The sequence below is a fragment of the Electrona antarctica genome (assembly GCF_951216825.1).
Source record: "Electrona antarctica genome assembly, chromosome: 3".
Taxonomy (NCBI): Eukaryota; Metazoa; Chordata; class Actinopteri; order Myctophiformes; family Myctophidae; genus Electrona; species Electrona antarctica.
Window position 1 is genome coordinate 33,909,721 of NC_136808.1, and position 17,564 is coordinate 33,927,284.

Sequence of the window (17,564 nt, forward strand, 5' to 3'; positions counted from 1 at the left end):
CATGTTTTGGTTTGAGTCTAGTTTTAGTCGACTAAATACCATGTGACATTAGTCAACCAAATCTACAGTTGACTTTGTCGACAAAACATTTTGGCGGCCCTTGATGGTGTCGTAATGGCAGATTTTACACTTGGTTGCATGCTGAAAATAGCCCATCTGTTTTGAGCTTGTAGATCTTCTATTTTCAAAGCGCAACACCCGAGCTCAACCAAACAAAAAATTACTTGTCTTTTTAGTTCTACTGGGTCTCTATTTAATCTTAGTTTAGTAGACATAGCTTACGTTTTTTATTTAGTTTGCGTCTGTGAAAAAGATACTCGATTTCTCGTCAGTTTTAGTCGATGAAATCAACACTGTGGGAAGACCCTACTATGGTCAGCTTTTCAACTTTTGAGGAATTGCCATTCTCCTCCAATACTATTTAACTAACAGGCAATGAAATACAAAACACACAATGAACAGGACATAGTAGCTGAGCAGTCACATCTAGAACTCTCATAAACTCTACCCAGTCCTGTGGCGCCCTCTGGTGACAGGCAGGAGCCCTGACAGTAGTGGCCATAGCTAAACACAAACATAGGTAGGCAATAAAGTACAGGACAACAAAACTCACTTTCACTTTTATTTTGTGGATCATAATAAAAGCCATAGGAAAAAAGGGAAGCCGCACACTCATATGCTCCAAAGGATAAATGTATTGACGACGTTTCGAGCCAAGGCTCTTCATCAGGTCAAACTCATAATAAAAGCCAAACATTCAGTATTTTTCACAAACATATTATTTAAAAAAAAGGAACACAAAACAACTTTTATAAAAATATACAAACATTTTCACTGGGGAAAATATCTTCGCCTTTTGTGAAGATCCAACAACAGAACTATTTATACTTGACAGGGTCAAAGCAAGTCTTCCTAAATGTGTTTAAACCTTGAATCATATGCCATTTCCATTGCTCAAGGAGTTAATGTCAGAATACGGTGCTTAGACCTCACGCTCAAAGATTATGTGCAGAATGTCAGCTGTGATTGCCTGTGAACATTTTCAGGAACCCTGTTGCTAAAGGATGCCTTGGAGAGAAAAAATATTTCCCATCCTCTCAGATTTATCATTTATATTTTGCCTGTGAACTTGTGAAGTGAAAGAACTCTTGTAATCTGTGACAAAGAACTAAATGCATCATTCATGTGCAATGCATCATCATGACCTTCAATCCCTTGATGCACGGTGATGTTTTGGTCAGTTAAAAGGTAGGGTAAGTGATATGTTTTGGTTTTTAAAAAAAGCATTTATTGTCATATTGTGTGTTCAGTAACAGGGGTCTCCCTGTCTTTCTAGGTCTTTAATAAACATACAATTCATTTTCAGGTGGGTTGAACGTTTTCAGCCAATCAGGAAAGAGTACCCATTTGCACGCTCATTTCTTAGTGCTATCAATTCCAATTTGGTAATTTCACTTGTTTACTCAGTATTCTGTGGAAGTTCTGTCTCCTGATTGGATAAAATAGGTATCCCGACCTGAAAATGCATTGATTGTTTTCTAAAGAACTGTTGAGACTCCCGTTACTGAACAAACACTATAGCAATGAGTACTATAAAGTAGTATTAGCATATATCATTTTTTTATTTACAAAAAACGTTCACTTGTCCTACCTTTAACTAGTTGCATTTGTTAGGAGGGCATGCTATTTATAGTATATACTAGCCAAAGTTTCATTGAATGGTCTCCCATGCTTGGCTCCAGTTGTTTTATAGCTCCATGCTAATGATGCTAGACACTGCAGGACAGTGCTACTCTAGTGAATTAAACTAAACATGGCAGACCACACTGAAAACTATAATGTTTCCCTCACATTTGACATGAGAAATGGATAATGCAGTAACAGGATGGAACTTGATTCAGCACTGCCTTGTAGAAATATTCTTTTACTTTGTGGACCGACGCGATATCCGGGCATTTCGTGGTTCTTGCCTATGCAAAAGTCTGAGCTGGGTTAAAAGATGCCCAAACAGTTGAGTTGGTATGCGACATTGGGAGCTCCGTCCCCGATTGCGGAACCGTGTCCTGCACCTTACACTATGAAATAGGTCAGGTCACGTCGCGATATGCTTGTGAAACACCATTCACCTCTCTTTAAGCCATATTTTACACTTTCAAAACATTTCAATTTTCTTTAAATAATAACTACAACCAAGTGTCTAACAACAGTGTCAAATGAAGATAATGATGTATTCTCAACTGAGAAAGGTAGCACCTTGCTGTGCCTGTCCAAGTCCATCGTCTTTAAGACATTAATGTCAGGAAGGTGGTCCGAGGGGAGACATGGAGGGTGTGAGGGTTCAGGGTCCCTCGGGCGGCATGGACTTCCTGTTCCGCACTTGAACCACTTCCTTCCTCTCTTTCAGGAAGTTCCCGAAGGCATCGCTCTCTTTGCTCTCCTCAGTCACTGAAGAAGAGGAAGAGAGGGATGAAGAGAGGCAAAATTATAGTAAGAGGGCAACTGTATCAGAGATCGGCTAGTTGACTTATTGTTTCCATTAGCATTGCTACAAAATGCTAACAAGTGGACATTTCTCAGTAACTGGAATTGCGATTTAACCCATTTAGGACTGAGGCCGAAGGATACAATTATATCATGTACATAGCAACAAAAGGGGTTCCCGTCCTGAATGGTTTTCTATTTGACAAGAATATGGGGGTCTACATCTCAAACCCAAACACACGTGTGTGTGTGTGTATAAACATAAATATCCCTTTAACATCCCTTTGTCATTTCCATTTTATCCAGTAGTAAGATAGGATCATTAAAGACAGAATTTGACATTGGCCACTTTGACATTGGCACTAACTTATGTGTTTATGTCCTCTGTCTAGTACTGATGATCAGTCTGTCCACCTTTCGCCCTTATTAGAGATCTGAGGTCTCCCAAGATGGTGCATATAGACTGACGTCATAGACCTGCCTCCAAGTACTCTGGTAATCACCCTGGGCAAGACCTACACTGAAAAGACTATCAGCGGAAGTTGCAGGATTTTAGCGGAAGTATCGCCCAAGGAAATTACGTTGATGCTTTACAAATCAGTTTACATTCTCCGCGAATGAAACAAGTGTTGTGATTGGTCGGGAAAATATCGTATCCGGGGGAAATACAGCTGACGGATGTTCTGGAGGATTACCTCCGCCGATAGCTTATCTGCCTTACGTTGTGACCAGGCTTTTCTTTTCACAGATAAGTAAGCCTGGGACCGAGGCTATCTGGTAATGTGTACTCTACAACGGTTTACTGATGTCATAGTTCCCACTGACAATGGGTAGTGGGTACGTACTATTACCATTATATACCACATAATGACAATGTGCCGAGTTTGCATCCAAGCCAGGACCTGACTTGGATCCAAAATGCATGAAGTGAAATGAAGTCATTCCGTTTGATTGATCAGCATGCTGTACTAACCGCTGTGGTCAATGTCATCTGTGTCACTGTCCACGTCTTCGTCATCCTCATCGGGGTTACCCCGTGTGAAGATGAGATCACTGGGGCCAGCAATGTTGGCTTCCTCTGAGGACAAGAAGTGACATCACACACACTGTCAGCAATGGGTACACTACACTACACTACACTATGACAGGGATAACCGCAGTCAACAGGTGTTCATGATCAGTGGCAACAACAAGCTGTAGCCTATTTTGTCATGGTCGTGCTAATGAAACAATAAACAGGATTATTATTTCATTCATTCAAGTACAACTATCAGAAGATGTAACCCAGATAAAATAATGTGTCACTTTGCAAGTTTAACTAAAGTTTTCCACCCGTCTAAAGTAAATCCTGATACAGCCATAAGCTTTTTTTAATCACCCCGTCATTGTTGATATACGGTAACTCCATTTAGGTCAATGACATACCATTATGTAGTTGTATAATAATATATAAATAGCACACAGTCATTGACTGCCAGTCAACCTCGTGTTTTGGTACGATTGATGTACACGTGACTACGCATATTTGGTTTTAGTATTTTTTTCCCCAATGTATCTTTGGTTGTATGATTGGATCGTTGCATTTGTAAGCAGGGAGTATGATAAAGTGCTTGACAAACTACTGCACTTTGCCAAGTTCATAGGACATTATGGGCAGCAGTGCCTCAGGAGGTAGAGCGGCCGTCTTGGAATCTGAAGGTTCCAGGTTTGATTCCCAGAGGCTCCTCCTGGCTAAGTGTCAAGGTGTCCTTGAGCAAGACACTGAACCCCTAACTGCTCCCGATGAGAAGGTTGCGTGAATGGGTGAATGTGAAGTACATTGTAATGTAAAGCGCTATATAAATGCAGTCCATTTACCATTTCAAAGTAAAATGATCCATGGTGCTAACCTGTATTTGCTGCTGCTGAGCTCATGTGAACAGCTCCCATGTCCTTCCTCAGCCGGTCCATTTGCTGCTGCTGCTTCTTGCTCTGAGCATCAGCCTGAAACAAAGTCAGTGGTCACTTTAGTCATATGAGCGTCAGCCTGGAACAAAGCCAGTGGTCACTTTATTCCTGCAAATTACAATGCAACAAATGCACTTAATCACTCAAACTTTGGTGTACCTATTCTGAGGCAAACTTTCGGCCAAAATAGCAGATACTTAAAGGACCACTTCACCACTTTTCAACATCTCTTCATATAATTGGTCCTCACTAATGTTCATGATAAAACACCACCATTTTTTCCTACTCAGTCTGTGTCTCATAGGAGGGCTTTGGGCAGTTCGGACACCCATCCACCAGTGACATCATCATTAGGCAGATTTTTTTTAAAACAAGATTTGTTTTAAAATATATTTAGATTTGTATTATCGTGAGAACGATGGCTTCAACTTTTGCATTGCAACTTTTCAGGAAAAGAAAGCCTGCCGTTTCGATTAGCTTGGATCCACCATCGATGATGTCACTGGTGGACAGGTTTCTGAACTGCCCACAGCCTTCCTATGAGACACAGACTGAGTACGAAGAAATGGTGGTATTTTATCATGAACATTAGTTAGGACCAATTATAGGAAGAGAAGTTGAAAAGTGGTGAAGTGGTCCTTTAACTGTAGATAGCCTATTTTTGGTGAACTTAAGTGAAGAGATAATGGTGTAGAAGAGGGAAATAATAGCGCATCCATATATACTGGGGGACCCCGGCCAACTAAGTATATAGGGTTTAAGACAGTGGTTATAAATAATTATTCTACTAATAGTGCAGGTTCAGCCCTGTGACTATGAGTCACGGTATACTTGACATTTCAAATGGACTACTCATTTTAGATATTGGAAGAAACCACTGGTTTAAAAATACATGTGCAGAGACGTTAAACTTGACACAGTGACCGTTTAGTGGGGCTGACAACATTCTAATGTCTATTTTACCCCCCAAAAAAGGAAAACATGTCACATTACTCACCAGCTCTTTATGAAGTCTTAAATACTCTGGCCGATATTCCCTGAGAAAGATATGGGTCAGTACGGCACACGGCACACACGCACACACACACTCTTAATTTCAGTGTGATCTCCTGTGCAGTGGACTTCATGCTGGCAGACAGTAACAATGATTGGAAAACACAATTTATACTACTACTAGTACTCACGTCTCATACTCCTTGGCTGCGTCTGCCACCTGGACAAAGAGCTCATCCAACCCACTGCCTGTCACTGCAGATACACCAACCACCTACAGACACACAACACATAGGATATACTGTACTCAGCTGTCATAAGTAGACAATAGGAAAGCTGATAAGGAGAGAGTATAGGAGAGACAGACAGTAGGAAGGCTGAGAAGGAGAGAGTATAGGAGAGAGACGGTAGGAAAGCTGAGAAGGAGAGTATAGGATAGACAGATAGTAGGAAGGCTCAGAAGAAGAGTGTATAGGAGAGACAGACAGTAGGAAAGCTGATAAGGAGTGTAGGAGACACAACGGTGTGTAACGCCCGGGATTCGAACTCGGGCCTCCCACGTGAAAGTCCAACATCTTAACCACTAGACCAAAGGGATATCCCTCTGGACAGGGGGAGATATTAGACTGCCATCAGGCAGAGGCTCTGAGCCACTCTGCTACAGGTGCATAGAGTCAGTCTCGTACCCGTAGGTGGGTGTAGAACTCGTCCAGCACCAGGCTCATGGAGCGGGTCAGGTTGCTGACGTACGACGTCTCCTGGTTCAGAGCGTCCTGGAATACTTCAAAGTCCTGCATCCACTCCACCGCGAAGCTGTGGTCTATGATGTCTGTCTGCAACACACACACACACACACACACACACACACACACACACACACACACACACACACACACACACACACACACACACACACACACACACACACACACACACACACACACACACACACACACACACACACACACACACACACACACACACACACACACACACACACACACACACACACACACACACACACACACACACACACACACACACACACACACACACGACAACGTCAATCAATACACATACTGTATATATCTATGGTGTGGTGTCCAGTAAAACAATGTATTCTATGGTTGTTCAGCAGTTGGTATTTTATTTTACAGTTCTCCTGTAAAAAAAAATTTATATATATATATATATATATATATAAATACGATAGTACTACTCAGCCTACTGTGCTTAGAAATGTCTGTATGTATGATGTTTTTGTTTGATGATGTGTGAGGGCTCGGGAATGTGTCAAAGTGTCTATGCATTCATGCTTCCTCCTTACCTTATTCATGACAACAATGAAGGGCAGCTTGGTCTTATAGAGAATGCTGAAAGGGAAACAGAAAGAATGCAGCTCAGAGTCAGAACACATCATCCACATGGTTTATTTAATTTTTTTCTAAACAGGTGTCAGTCAACTTATATAGTACTGACCTGCAGGCATACAGCATGTTGGACATGAAAGTGACGGGGTTGACGCTGCGAGACGTGTCCATCACATACACCACCACACAGGGGAATGAGGAGGCCTGCACATACCAACAGATATGCACATGCACAGACACACGTATCATATTATGTGTACACACGATCAGTGGTAGGAGTATTAGAATTTTGTATTTCTGTTCTTAGCATTACACATAATCAAATCAATCTTGCCTCCTTTCTAGTGGAATATAATATTGTAATATACAGACAGACGTTCACACCCATGAGTAAACCTTTTCTAAAAAAGAAAGGAAAATAAATACCTAGGCTATTGGTCTGAATATAAGATGTTTTTTTCCAAAGGAAATATCCAAAAACACTGGGTCGTATTATAACCGGGGACTAGACAATTTGACATTCAATGTTCTTTTTCCACAAATGAAATGGGGGTTGTCTTATAATCAGTCGTCAATATTCGGCACAATATGGGTACTTGAGACATAGCCTACCAGAGCTTCTGTGATGATGGTGCCAGAGGCTGACCAGGTGAACACCTCAATCTGCCCTGGAGTGTCAATCAAAACGTATCTGTACACAAGGGTCAAAGGTCAGCTGGTATTGTACATGTTACAGCAGATTCAGGCTTTCAAACAACGCCTACAGTACCAACACCATATCCATAGATACAAATAAAACATCATAGCATATAACTCACTATTAAATTAACTTAATTGGCTCGCATAGAAATATATGCATGAAATTATAAATCTGTTGTATAGAGATAAAATGGTTTAGCCTCAGGTCAAGATGTTATACAATGTTTGAGATTTGACTCTGGAGAAGATGCTGGTTGAAATGTCAGTCAATACAATAAAACGTGCATTGCCTATCAAGTCATTTACTTGGCAGTCTATTTTGAAGTGCCCAGGTAAGTCTTCTTTCATAATTATCACATTGTCCTTTACTGTTGCGCACCAAAATCCTTCTATCAGAACTTGGCTGAATGTATTCTGAATTTATTTAAAAAAAATCACACCCATGTGAAGTGAGTGGTGCAACTCCGTGTGGGGGTCCCCGGGAGGGTCCCCGGAACATCCAGACCCCCAGGAACGCTCCCAGGGGGCCAGGCCGATTCCGGCGAGCCACCCCACGTCCGAAACGGTTGAGAAATGACAGAGTTACCATGTGGGGTCCCTCTACTGTACCCTCTACTGTACTGTACTGTCACTGACTGTACTGGCACACCCGAAATCATCATATGTACAGTTAATATGTGCGTGTGTGTATGTAATGTGTTTTTTTTTTGTTATTATTATTTTTTAATAGCACAACCATGCTATGTTTGTGCTCATACCCACTCAGCAAGGCACCCACCCACACACATAGCTTTTCGTGCTCATACCCACCCAGCCAGGCACCCACCCACACACAGCTCCGTAAGGGAGTGGTTGCACCACTCAAAAAAACGTGTATTCAGGGCATGGGCATCAGGGATATCTTACATCACAAGGCCCTAAATAACAACTAGAGTAACAGTAAGGCCAAAGGGGATTGTTTGACTGTACCTGGGGGATTGTTTGACTGTACCTGGGGGGATTGTTTGACTGTACCTGGGGGATTGTTTGACTGTACCTGGGGGATTGTTTGACTGTACCTGGGGGATTGTTTGACTGTACCTGGGGGGATTGTTTGACTGTACCTGGGGGGGCTTGTTTGACTGTACCTGGGGGGGCTTGTTTGACTGTACCTGGGGGGATTGTTTGACTGTATCTGGGGGGATTGTTTGACTGTACCTGGGGGGATTGTTTGACTGTACCTGGGGGGATTGTTTGACTGTACCTGGGGGGGCTTGTTTGACTGTACCTGGGGGGATTGTTTGACTGTACCTGGGGGGGCTTGTTTGACTGTACCTGGGGGGATTGTTTGACTGTACCTGGGGGGATTGTTTGACTGTACCTGGGGGGATTGTTTGACTGTACCTGGGGGATTGTTTGACTGTACCTGGGGGATTGTTTGACTGTACCTGGCCTGGGGGATTGTTTGACTGTACCTGGGGGATTGTTTGACTGTACCTGGGGGATTGTTTGACTGTACCTGGGGGATTGTAAAGCTGGGGAAGGCAGGGGTTGGATGATAATGCTTTATGAGCATTAACATTCAGTGGTTAAAATTAAAGAAAAATGTAATAAAGTCAACATAAAACACATCAGATATTTGAGTGGGCATGTGCCCCCTCGGTTGGAATTCCACTGCCTAACAACACTCACTGGTGATCGTGTTGTTTCTTCTCGATAAAATGCATCACCTGAAAGTGAAATGAGAGACAAATGAGACAGACTTATTTCATGAGTCTAGCAGTATGTGTGATATGCCCATTATGCAACGTCTCACTTCATCATGAGACAAACTGTGAACATTGTCTGCACTCTTCTAGCAGTCATTTGTGACTTCTAGAATGAAGCAGGTAGTAACTTTTTGATTTCAAGTTCATTAACCTTTTCAGCTAGATACTCAAAAGAGGCAGCGTGCGCACACACTTTTTAGCCTGGTTTGCACCTGACAATATACCCTTGCAAAATACAGCAATGTATTACAAAAGGGAACTCTACCTGATCGAAACGTGTTGCAAATAGATTGAGGGAGGTCACAATGCCACCATTGGGCCCAAGACCATACTGCTTCATCACTTCTTTGTAGTTGACAGTGTCACGGATATCTGCCATAAGGAGGTCAAAGAAACAGTAACAGAAGAACTTGATTACAAGAAAAATTGTCATTTCAGCCATATGTAGGAACAGAAAAAGCAAAGAAAATGCTAATCAGGGTCAATGGGAATACACTGTGATGTTATTCAGTTCTTTCTGCCTCTCTTGGATTTGTGTTCATTGTCAGTGCTATTCTACAAGCCAAGGATATATCATGGAACCAACACGTCAGATTCACTTCTCACTCTAAACAAGGATGCTCTCTTAATTCAGTGGCAAAAGCTTACCGATGTTGGCAGGGAACGGTACTTCATGTACAGCAGGGTCCAGGTTGATGACATATGGGGGGGACTTCTTGGTGTGAAGATAAGCGGTCAGCCTCTGCAAAACGAACACATGCCATGAATAAATACATTTAGTTCTGTGGCTTTTTCTGTAGTCTCTGTAGGCTTACTGCTGCTTAGTTACTATGCTAGTTGCGAATGCACTGAGCAGCTTACTATGGAATCCAGGCAAAACTGTCTCTGTCTGTCTGTCTGTCACGCTGTGACACCACCTGCCCACCACCAGAGGGCGCAGCTGTATCACACACACAAAAATACACACACACACACACACACACACACACACACTAGAAAACTTTCTAATTGTTGTTATTGCAATTTACGAGCTGCGTTCGCTTCCCACGTTTGCGCGTCTTACTTGTAAAGTAACATGATTTATTTTAGCAGTGTTTCAGTGATTTCCCTGATATACAGCGTGCTCATTTCCAATGATCTAATCAGGTACTACTGACGTGGGACACCAGAATGAAAATGTACCATATACCAGTGGAACATAATGCTCCTTCCTGTACATAAATTTAGATTTAAATGCTTATGTCTTGATAGCAAAACCTTGTCAGTTAATAGTTGTTAAGCTTGGCCACAGAAATCTTTAAGTTCCTATGGTTAGTATGATTTCGTTTTTAAACTGAAGTGTGTTGCACTGACTCCAATGCCCACAGGGGTGTGCACAGAAGGTGCTAGAGCACCTGCCCCTTTGCCCTCTGGACAGCAATGTGCCCTTTTGAAAGTTCGTTTTGGTACAGTTTGTTCATTATATTTTTGTTTTGTACAGTACTGTACAGTATGTGTCTCTAATATATTATTTATGCCCCAAAATCTATATAAATCTCACACATTATTAAGGCAGCTGGCGGTTCCATGCACCACACAGGGTGCCCTTTTTCACTTGAGCACCTGCGCCTGAAAATGTGCATGCCACTGAATGCCCACATCCTGACGAGATGGGGCGACCAGATGTAAGGATGTAAGCTATCCTGAATGGACATGGGAGCTGTCCGTGTCTTTTCTTGTAGCCCAGTGGTTTTCAACCAGTGGTCCTTGAGGGGGTTCCAGATGGTCCCCAGCTAAATGATGAAAAGTTGGTAACCAAATGGAGCCTTATAGTTATAGATCTTTAACTATTGATCAGTGTTAAATGTTTCATTTTACACTCTAAAGAATTGTTAAACAACTATATTAATTAATTTACATTATGTATTAGAGAATGTAGAATAATTGTTATTTTGATTGTTATAATCTCTCCTATGTTACATGCATCATTCAATACAGGAATCTTGGAAATTGGAATTGTGGACAAAATCTTATCCAACAAAATATTCAAGGTATTGGGTCTGAGAGGCTAAATCTTGGTGGTCCGTGGCTCAAATCAAATGCTGAATGGACCTCGATATGAAAAAAAAAGGTTGAAACCCACCACGATCATCCATACATCCAAACTATCAACCCAAACCCACAGACTGGTTGTGCAGTGTCACCATCAGTGCACCAATACTGGCAGTGTCAGTGTGGCACTATCGTTTAAACTGCACGTTAGAGTGGGTGACAATATTATCACATGAAAATATGAAATTACCTACCTAGGTTCCATCCTGGAGGCTAATCTTTCCGGTGATAAAATGGCCACCAACGTAATCAAAAAAGTCAAACAAAGAACAAGATTCCTTTACAGGATCTCCTCACTGGTCAACAAAAACACCTTGAAGACCCTAACAGGAGCCCTCGTACAAGGTTTCTTTGACTATGCATGCACCTCTTGGTACCACAGCACCTCAAAGGCCCTTAAAACAAGGATCCAGACTTCCCAAAACAAACTGGTCAGGCTCCTACTTGGCCTCACCCCCCGAACCCACCTCACCCCTGCCCACTTTGACAGGCTGGAATGGCTTAGGGTCGATGACAGAGTACAGCATCTTGCAATGGGTCTGGTCCACAAGATTCGATACACCACCAAGATACCCATGTACCTGTCTAAATACTTCCTTAATGTTAACGAAGTCCACACCCACACCATGTACAACCCAGATTCGGCACAAACAAGGGACTAAATTCTTTCCGTTCCTATGCCACCAAAATGTGGAACGCCCTACCAACAGTCATTAAGACATGCGAATCCCTTGACTCCTTCAAAACCGCTCGCAAAGGGCACCTACGGATGGCTGAAATTCGAAACTGGCTCCCGTAAAATCTGAATCCCCCCGACCACCACCCACCCTTTTTCCCCTCACTGTATATGTTTCTTTCCCACCTCCTTTATGATGAATTCCTGTTCTGTTCTTTGGCTATATAGAAGTGTCTATTTGTACGTCTCTAAATGTTTTGATGATTTGAACATGGTGGACCCTCTTGTAAACAAGTGTAATGCTTTATTGGGTCGTGAGGTCGTCCACTCACAGTTAACAGTCTTTGTATTGAGTTTGTGCTTGAAATGTACTGTAATTCTGCAAACTGTTAATAAGTATTTCAATCAATCAATCGTGTTAGTCTACAATACAGGACCATGTGTTGTGAGTGTGAACTGTAATGATGAACCAACGTGCCACTGCCACTGTCTTGCTTGCTTGCTATCACATTTTACCTGCACGAAAGTTGTTTTCCCCGACCCCGCCATGCCCAACACGATCAGACACACGGGTTTCTGCTGGGCTGTATCTCCTGAAGGCGGCTCCAGTGTGGGCATGTCACCATGTCCGCCATCAGCGCTCATATTCTCAGCAGAAACATCATCCTCAGCACCACAGAAACCTGCTGCAGTCGCCATGCTGTTTGTTGTTGAGAGAGAACCATAGAGTATATAAAGGAGAGAACCGGCGGTGCCGCGCTGCTGCCGTAAAGGACACGACAGTGCTGCAAAGTGCAAAGAGTTGAGACTCCCTATAAAACTAAGCTATAAAATAGCTCGAACTAGTGCCGGTTGTTTGTTTAGGCGATTCGAACTTAAACCGGGATGTTTAACGGAGCTAATTGGAATTGTGGTCTTGTATTGGTAAAGCTATGCAAGGTCTCTGGGTTGTAAAGCCAGACACCTTGGTTCGTATGTGTTGATGTGTTCTTGATCTTCGCCGTTATCCCCATATATGGAGCTCTAAGTAAAAGCCTTCGTAACACCCCCCCCCCCTCTTTAATTCTTTATTGACAAAGTGAAATTACAAGTGATCCTAAACAGTGCTATATTTCACAGAATGTAGAATGGGTACATTTCAAATGAAAGCACTATTGCTACTTGTCTTTGAAGACTTGCTTACATCAGGGTCCTATATCCATTTTCAATTCATCAGAACATTTAAACACATACAAATATCCACTTCTATGAAAAACAGGAAATCGGCATATAAAGACAGTAAAAAAAGGGAAAAACATGTACAGTATCCTTTCCACCACTGATAGACTTTTCAGTTTTCACTACTTTTCTCCACCACTACAAATGTATTCTACACATTGCACAGGAGGCAGTGTAGGCAAAATATTCCCACCACACGCCATAGAGATAGCCGAAGACGTCTGCGCATGCGTGCTGTCGTCTCGAGATTGGAGTCTACAAACTGACAGACTTTGTTGAGGTTTTTTGAAACGAGTGGAAAACAAAACCGTCACAAAGGTATTTGGGACGTGGAGCATGGCCTTAAACCTCACCATTAACTCCAGCAACCCGCCCCTGGGTGAGTTAAATGTTTTTCCATCAAGACATTTAAAATTTAAAACACGTTTTGCACTCCCCATGATGACAGCCAACTGTCACCGGGGCTAATGCTAACTAACGCACGCGTTACACCTCAACTGGTGTCCTATGGAATAATATCAACTCATGAGGTTATTGTCTAACGCCAGGGCTCCACCGGACGCGTTGCGTCTCCGTCGCGTCGCGTCAAAAAACGCACCGGTTCAATTTTAATGCACGCGTCGCGTCTCCGTCAACGCGGGCTGTGTAGCCACCCTTCATTGATTAAAAAGGGAACATTCCCTGACGGTGACGGAGACGCGACGCTGACGCGCCCGGTGGAGCCCGGCCGTTACTGTAAATGCGTCTGAAAACATGTATGCGGATGAATTTCTGACGCTACGGGCCGCATTTGTGAGATGGTGCCACGTTTTCCAGTCGTACAACGTTGCCAAACGTTGGATATTGCTTTTCTCCTCGGCATGAATCATCAACATTAATCTGACGCAATAACGACCAAACGTTTCGGTCTCAGAATTAGATAGGTCACAGACATCAGTATAACGCCCACAGACGTGTGGAAGACAGCAAGCCTGTCGTCGTGGCATAATTATAGCTGTAACACACTTGCTTTCAGTTGCCTATGTTGCTTGTTTGTAGTTTAGTTTGCAAAATTCACACAATTTTCTGTTCGGCGTCTCATTGGCGTGTCCTTATTGTGACTATAGAGCAAACATTCGTTTTCAGCTTGAAAATAGTGAATGGATAACGAAAACATGGTTTAGCTAGATGGGTCTGCACTCTGCAGATTAGATAGCTCTAGCCTTGGACCAGAGCTACAGATTGATGAAGAAGACATTAATAATAATGTTTTTGACGTGTGTGGGTAGAATTACCATTGCATTGTGCTCAGTGAAGACTAAGAGTAAAGGCAAGCTAGTTAGGTTACTGTACTAAACAATGATGACAGTGTGGACCCTATTGTAAACAAGTGTAATGCTTTATGGTGTCGTCCACAGTTAACAGTTTTTTGTTTTTTTGAGTTGTGCTTGAAATGTACTGTAATTCTGCAAACTGTTAATACATACTTCAATCAATCAAAACAGTCGCAAAATAAGTTCATTCACTGGAATTGGTCAAACAACGCCGTCGTGTGTTTGTTCTGCGTTAAAGCAGATGATGCAAGCGTCCTGCAAATGGGTACAGTCAGCAATGAAATGAAATGAAATCTATATTTACCCAGGGTATCTGGGCTAAGCTCAAGAACTTGTTTCCAGCCAGGCCCTGCTCATAGAACACATTTCATCGTAGTGGTTGATGCCTTGTTCAAGGGCATTTCAGCGGTGGTAATTTTAACGTGTCGGACGGCTGGTTCGAACTGGGAACCTTCCGGTATCTAGACCGCGCCGCTATCCGTTCGGCCACCGCTGCCAATCACTACTGTGTCTGTCACTGTAGTTCACTCTCCCTCTCATCTTTCTACTGTGTCAGACAGGCTGCAAAACATAGTCTCGGCCATGCCTTTAGGCCTAGCAGAGACAATGCGAATGCATATAGTTAAAGGAGAATTCCATACTAGAAGGTTTTCTTACCTTTATTTGTAGTTCAAGTTGTTACAGTTAGTTGGTGTTATTTTGTGCAAAAGTGCATTATTGGCTATTTCCCCTACCATAAGCCCTCAATGGGGGTTGAGTTTTTGTTAATTCACTTATTTTAATATTTCCATTGAAATAAGTAGTAAAGTGTGCTGCTTGGATACTATTACATTAGGAAGAGAGTATATATTTTTGAGCGATGCAAATAACGAATTAGCACAACACCCCATAGCCCAATTCAATGCAATTCATTGAGGGCTTATGGTAGGGGAAATAGCCAATAATGAGTTTTTGCACAAAATAACACCTGGACCTCTTTGGTGGGGACGTAACAACTACAAATAAAGGTAAGAAAGCCTTCTAGTATGGAATTCTCCTTTAAGCTTAGATTAAATATTTGTACCATCATTGCTGTCATGGCTGTTGGGTGTTTATTCATCTTGTTTGTCTCCCCCCTGTCTCGTACGTTTAAATATTCATGAACAGTCACACCCCTAGTGTAAACCACTCATAGGTTAAAGGATGTTCTCCCATGTGACAGCTTTTCTACTGGGCAAGTTGCGCAGGTTTTGTCAGGAATATAAATCTTAGCTGTGTATGCTGTTGTATCTCATGAATAGAACAGCGTAGCAGCTCTGCCTGATCTGTCGGTGAAAGTTACAGAAGGGATTGTTTTGAGCAGTGAGTCTGATTTTTATAGTGCTTTACTGCTGTACTATTTAGAGATTTCAGTAACGGTACGGTATGTTTGTAATTTTTTGTTTTTGCATCAGTGTTTTATGGCATTATATAACCATGGACAAATGATTTTGTTTTTGATGAATGATGCAAAATAGTGTAACTGTTTGGTAGTGGACTCAGACTTTCTTACTGAGATTTGTTCACATCCACACATCACATAGGCCTATTCATACAATTTACAATTTAGGCATTTTTAGCAGACGCTCTTAATCCAGAGCGACTTTCAGTAAGCAAGAACAAAAACATGGTAATACATCATATACATAAAAATAGTCATCATGAACCATACATAAGCTAAGAACCTAACAGTGCTATGTCTACATAAAATGCTAACTAAAGTTAGATAAGTTGAGCCTTTGCATACGCCTGTAAGGTCGTCGGGGCTAGGGCAAGTGAAGTGCCACGGCAAGTGCTAAGATGGAGTCTGAAGAGTTGGGTTTTCAGCCTATGGCGGCAGATTGAGACTTGAGAGTGAATCTGCAGTTCTGATTACAATTATGGGAAGTTTGATTGATTGAATTGATTGATTTAAATATTTATTAACAGTTTGTTTGCAGAATTACAGTACATTTCAAGCACAACTCAATACAAAGACTGTTAACTGTGAGTGGACGACCCAATAAGCATTACACTTGTTTACAAGAGGGTCCACCTTGTTCAATTCATCAAAACATTTAGAGAGTAAATAGAGACGTACAAATATACCTTTGGTTGCTTTGAATGCCAGCATCAGAGTTTTGTCCTCTGTGTGGGCAGCGACCGGGAGCCAATGGAGGGAGCGGAGAAGGGGGGATACATGTGAGAATTTTGGCTCGTTGAAGACCAAGCGAGCTGCGGCATTTTGGATTTATTGGAGAGGCAATAAGTGCGCATGCCGTGATGCCGGTAGGCCAGTAAGGAGGGAGTTACAATAGTCAAGTTTTGACATGACAGATGTCTGAATAAGGAGCTGGGCTGACTCCTGGGTGAGGATTCAAGGGTCTAATTCGTTGGATGTTATAGGGTGTAATCCTACTGTACCTACACGATCACGTGATGGCTGTAATGTGTGCTTTGAATGAGAGCTGACTGTACAGGACAACACCAAGGTTCCTGGCTGTTGGGACAGAGGTTACCAAGGCGTTGTCTATGGAAATAGTTAGTTCCCACATGGGGCAGGACTTTTCATAGTCCAGACTATTCATAGTCCAGTTTTTGGTGACCAGCGAAAACTACAACATGATGTCAAGCCACGGTGGTCACACAACACATGATCTTTTACTAGTCACCTCTTCACCGAAAACTGGACTATGAATAGGCCTATAGTCACACAGACACAATCAACCACAATCATGAAATTGAGCGTGGAAGACCTATTACTGTAGGTTGAAACGCGTCTGTTGCTCTGGGTCAGGTAAATAAATGTGAAAAGGACATTATTGAGTGCTGGCTGTTCTCTCTCTGTTTCTCACTTTGAAATATTTGTTTAATCTTGAATGTTGCGGGCATTCTGATTTGCAGTGCTTTCTCTAAATGCAATTGAGCATTGCCCCAAGAGAAATGACGACGGACGCATACACACAGACTTGAGATGGGTTTCTGTAATTGACCCTGGGCCCTGGAAAGGAATTTTGTTGCGTGTACTGAC

At 42.3% G+C, this 17,564-nt stretch overlaps 2 protein-coding genes across 2 annotated transcripts in view; one reads left to right on the forward strand and one right to left on the reverse strand.

The window, feature by feature from the left end:
• Window positions 1-608: 608 nt before the first annotated feature.
• On the reverse strand, window positions 609-12,776 carry gpn1 (GPN-loop GTPase 1). Its single transcript, XM_079497555.1, has 13 exons — window positions 12,522-12,776; window positions 9,887-9,980; window positions 9,504-9,610; window positions 9,162-9,199; window positions 7,404-7,482; window positions 6,901-6,995; window positions 6,749-6,794; window positions 6,108-6,254; window positions 5,613-5,695; window positions 5,426-5,465; window positions 4,371-4,464; window positions 3,455-3,559; window positions 609-2,445 (listed from the first exon to the last, which is right to left on the reverse strand). Exons 1-13 carry the CDS (start codon window positions 12,702-12,704, stop codon window positions 2,339-2,341), a joined length of 1,218 nt encoding a protein of 405 aa, XP_079353681.1. The 5' UTR covers window positions 12,705-12,776; the 3' UTR covers window positions 609-2,338.
• A 631-nt stretch (window positions 12,777-13,407) lies between these two features.
• The window catches only part of eprs1 (glutamyl-prolyl-tRNA synthetase 1), a 48,078-nt gene continuing 43,921 nt past the window's right edge, over window positions 13,408-17,564 (forward strand). The window contains exon 1 of the mRNA XM_079497549.1: window positions 13,408-13,602. Within this exon, the coding sequence (XP_079353675.1) occupies window positions 13,560-13,602 (43 nt within the window). The 5' untranslated portion in view covers window positions 13,408-13,559. The remainder of the gene's footprint in view (window positions 13,603-17,564) is intronic.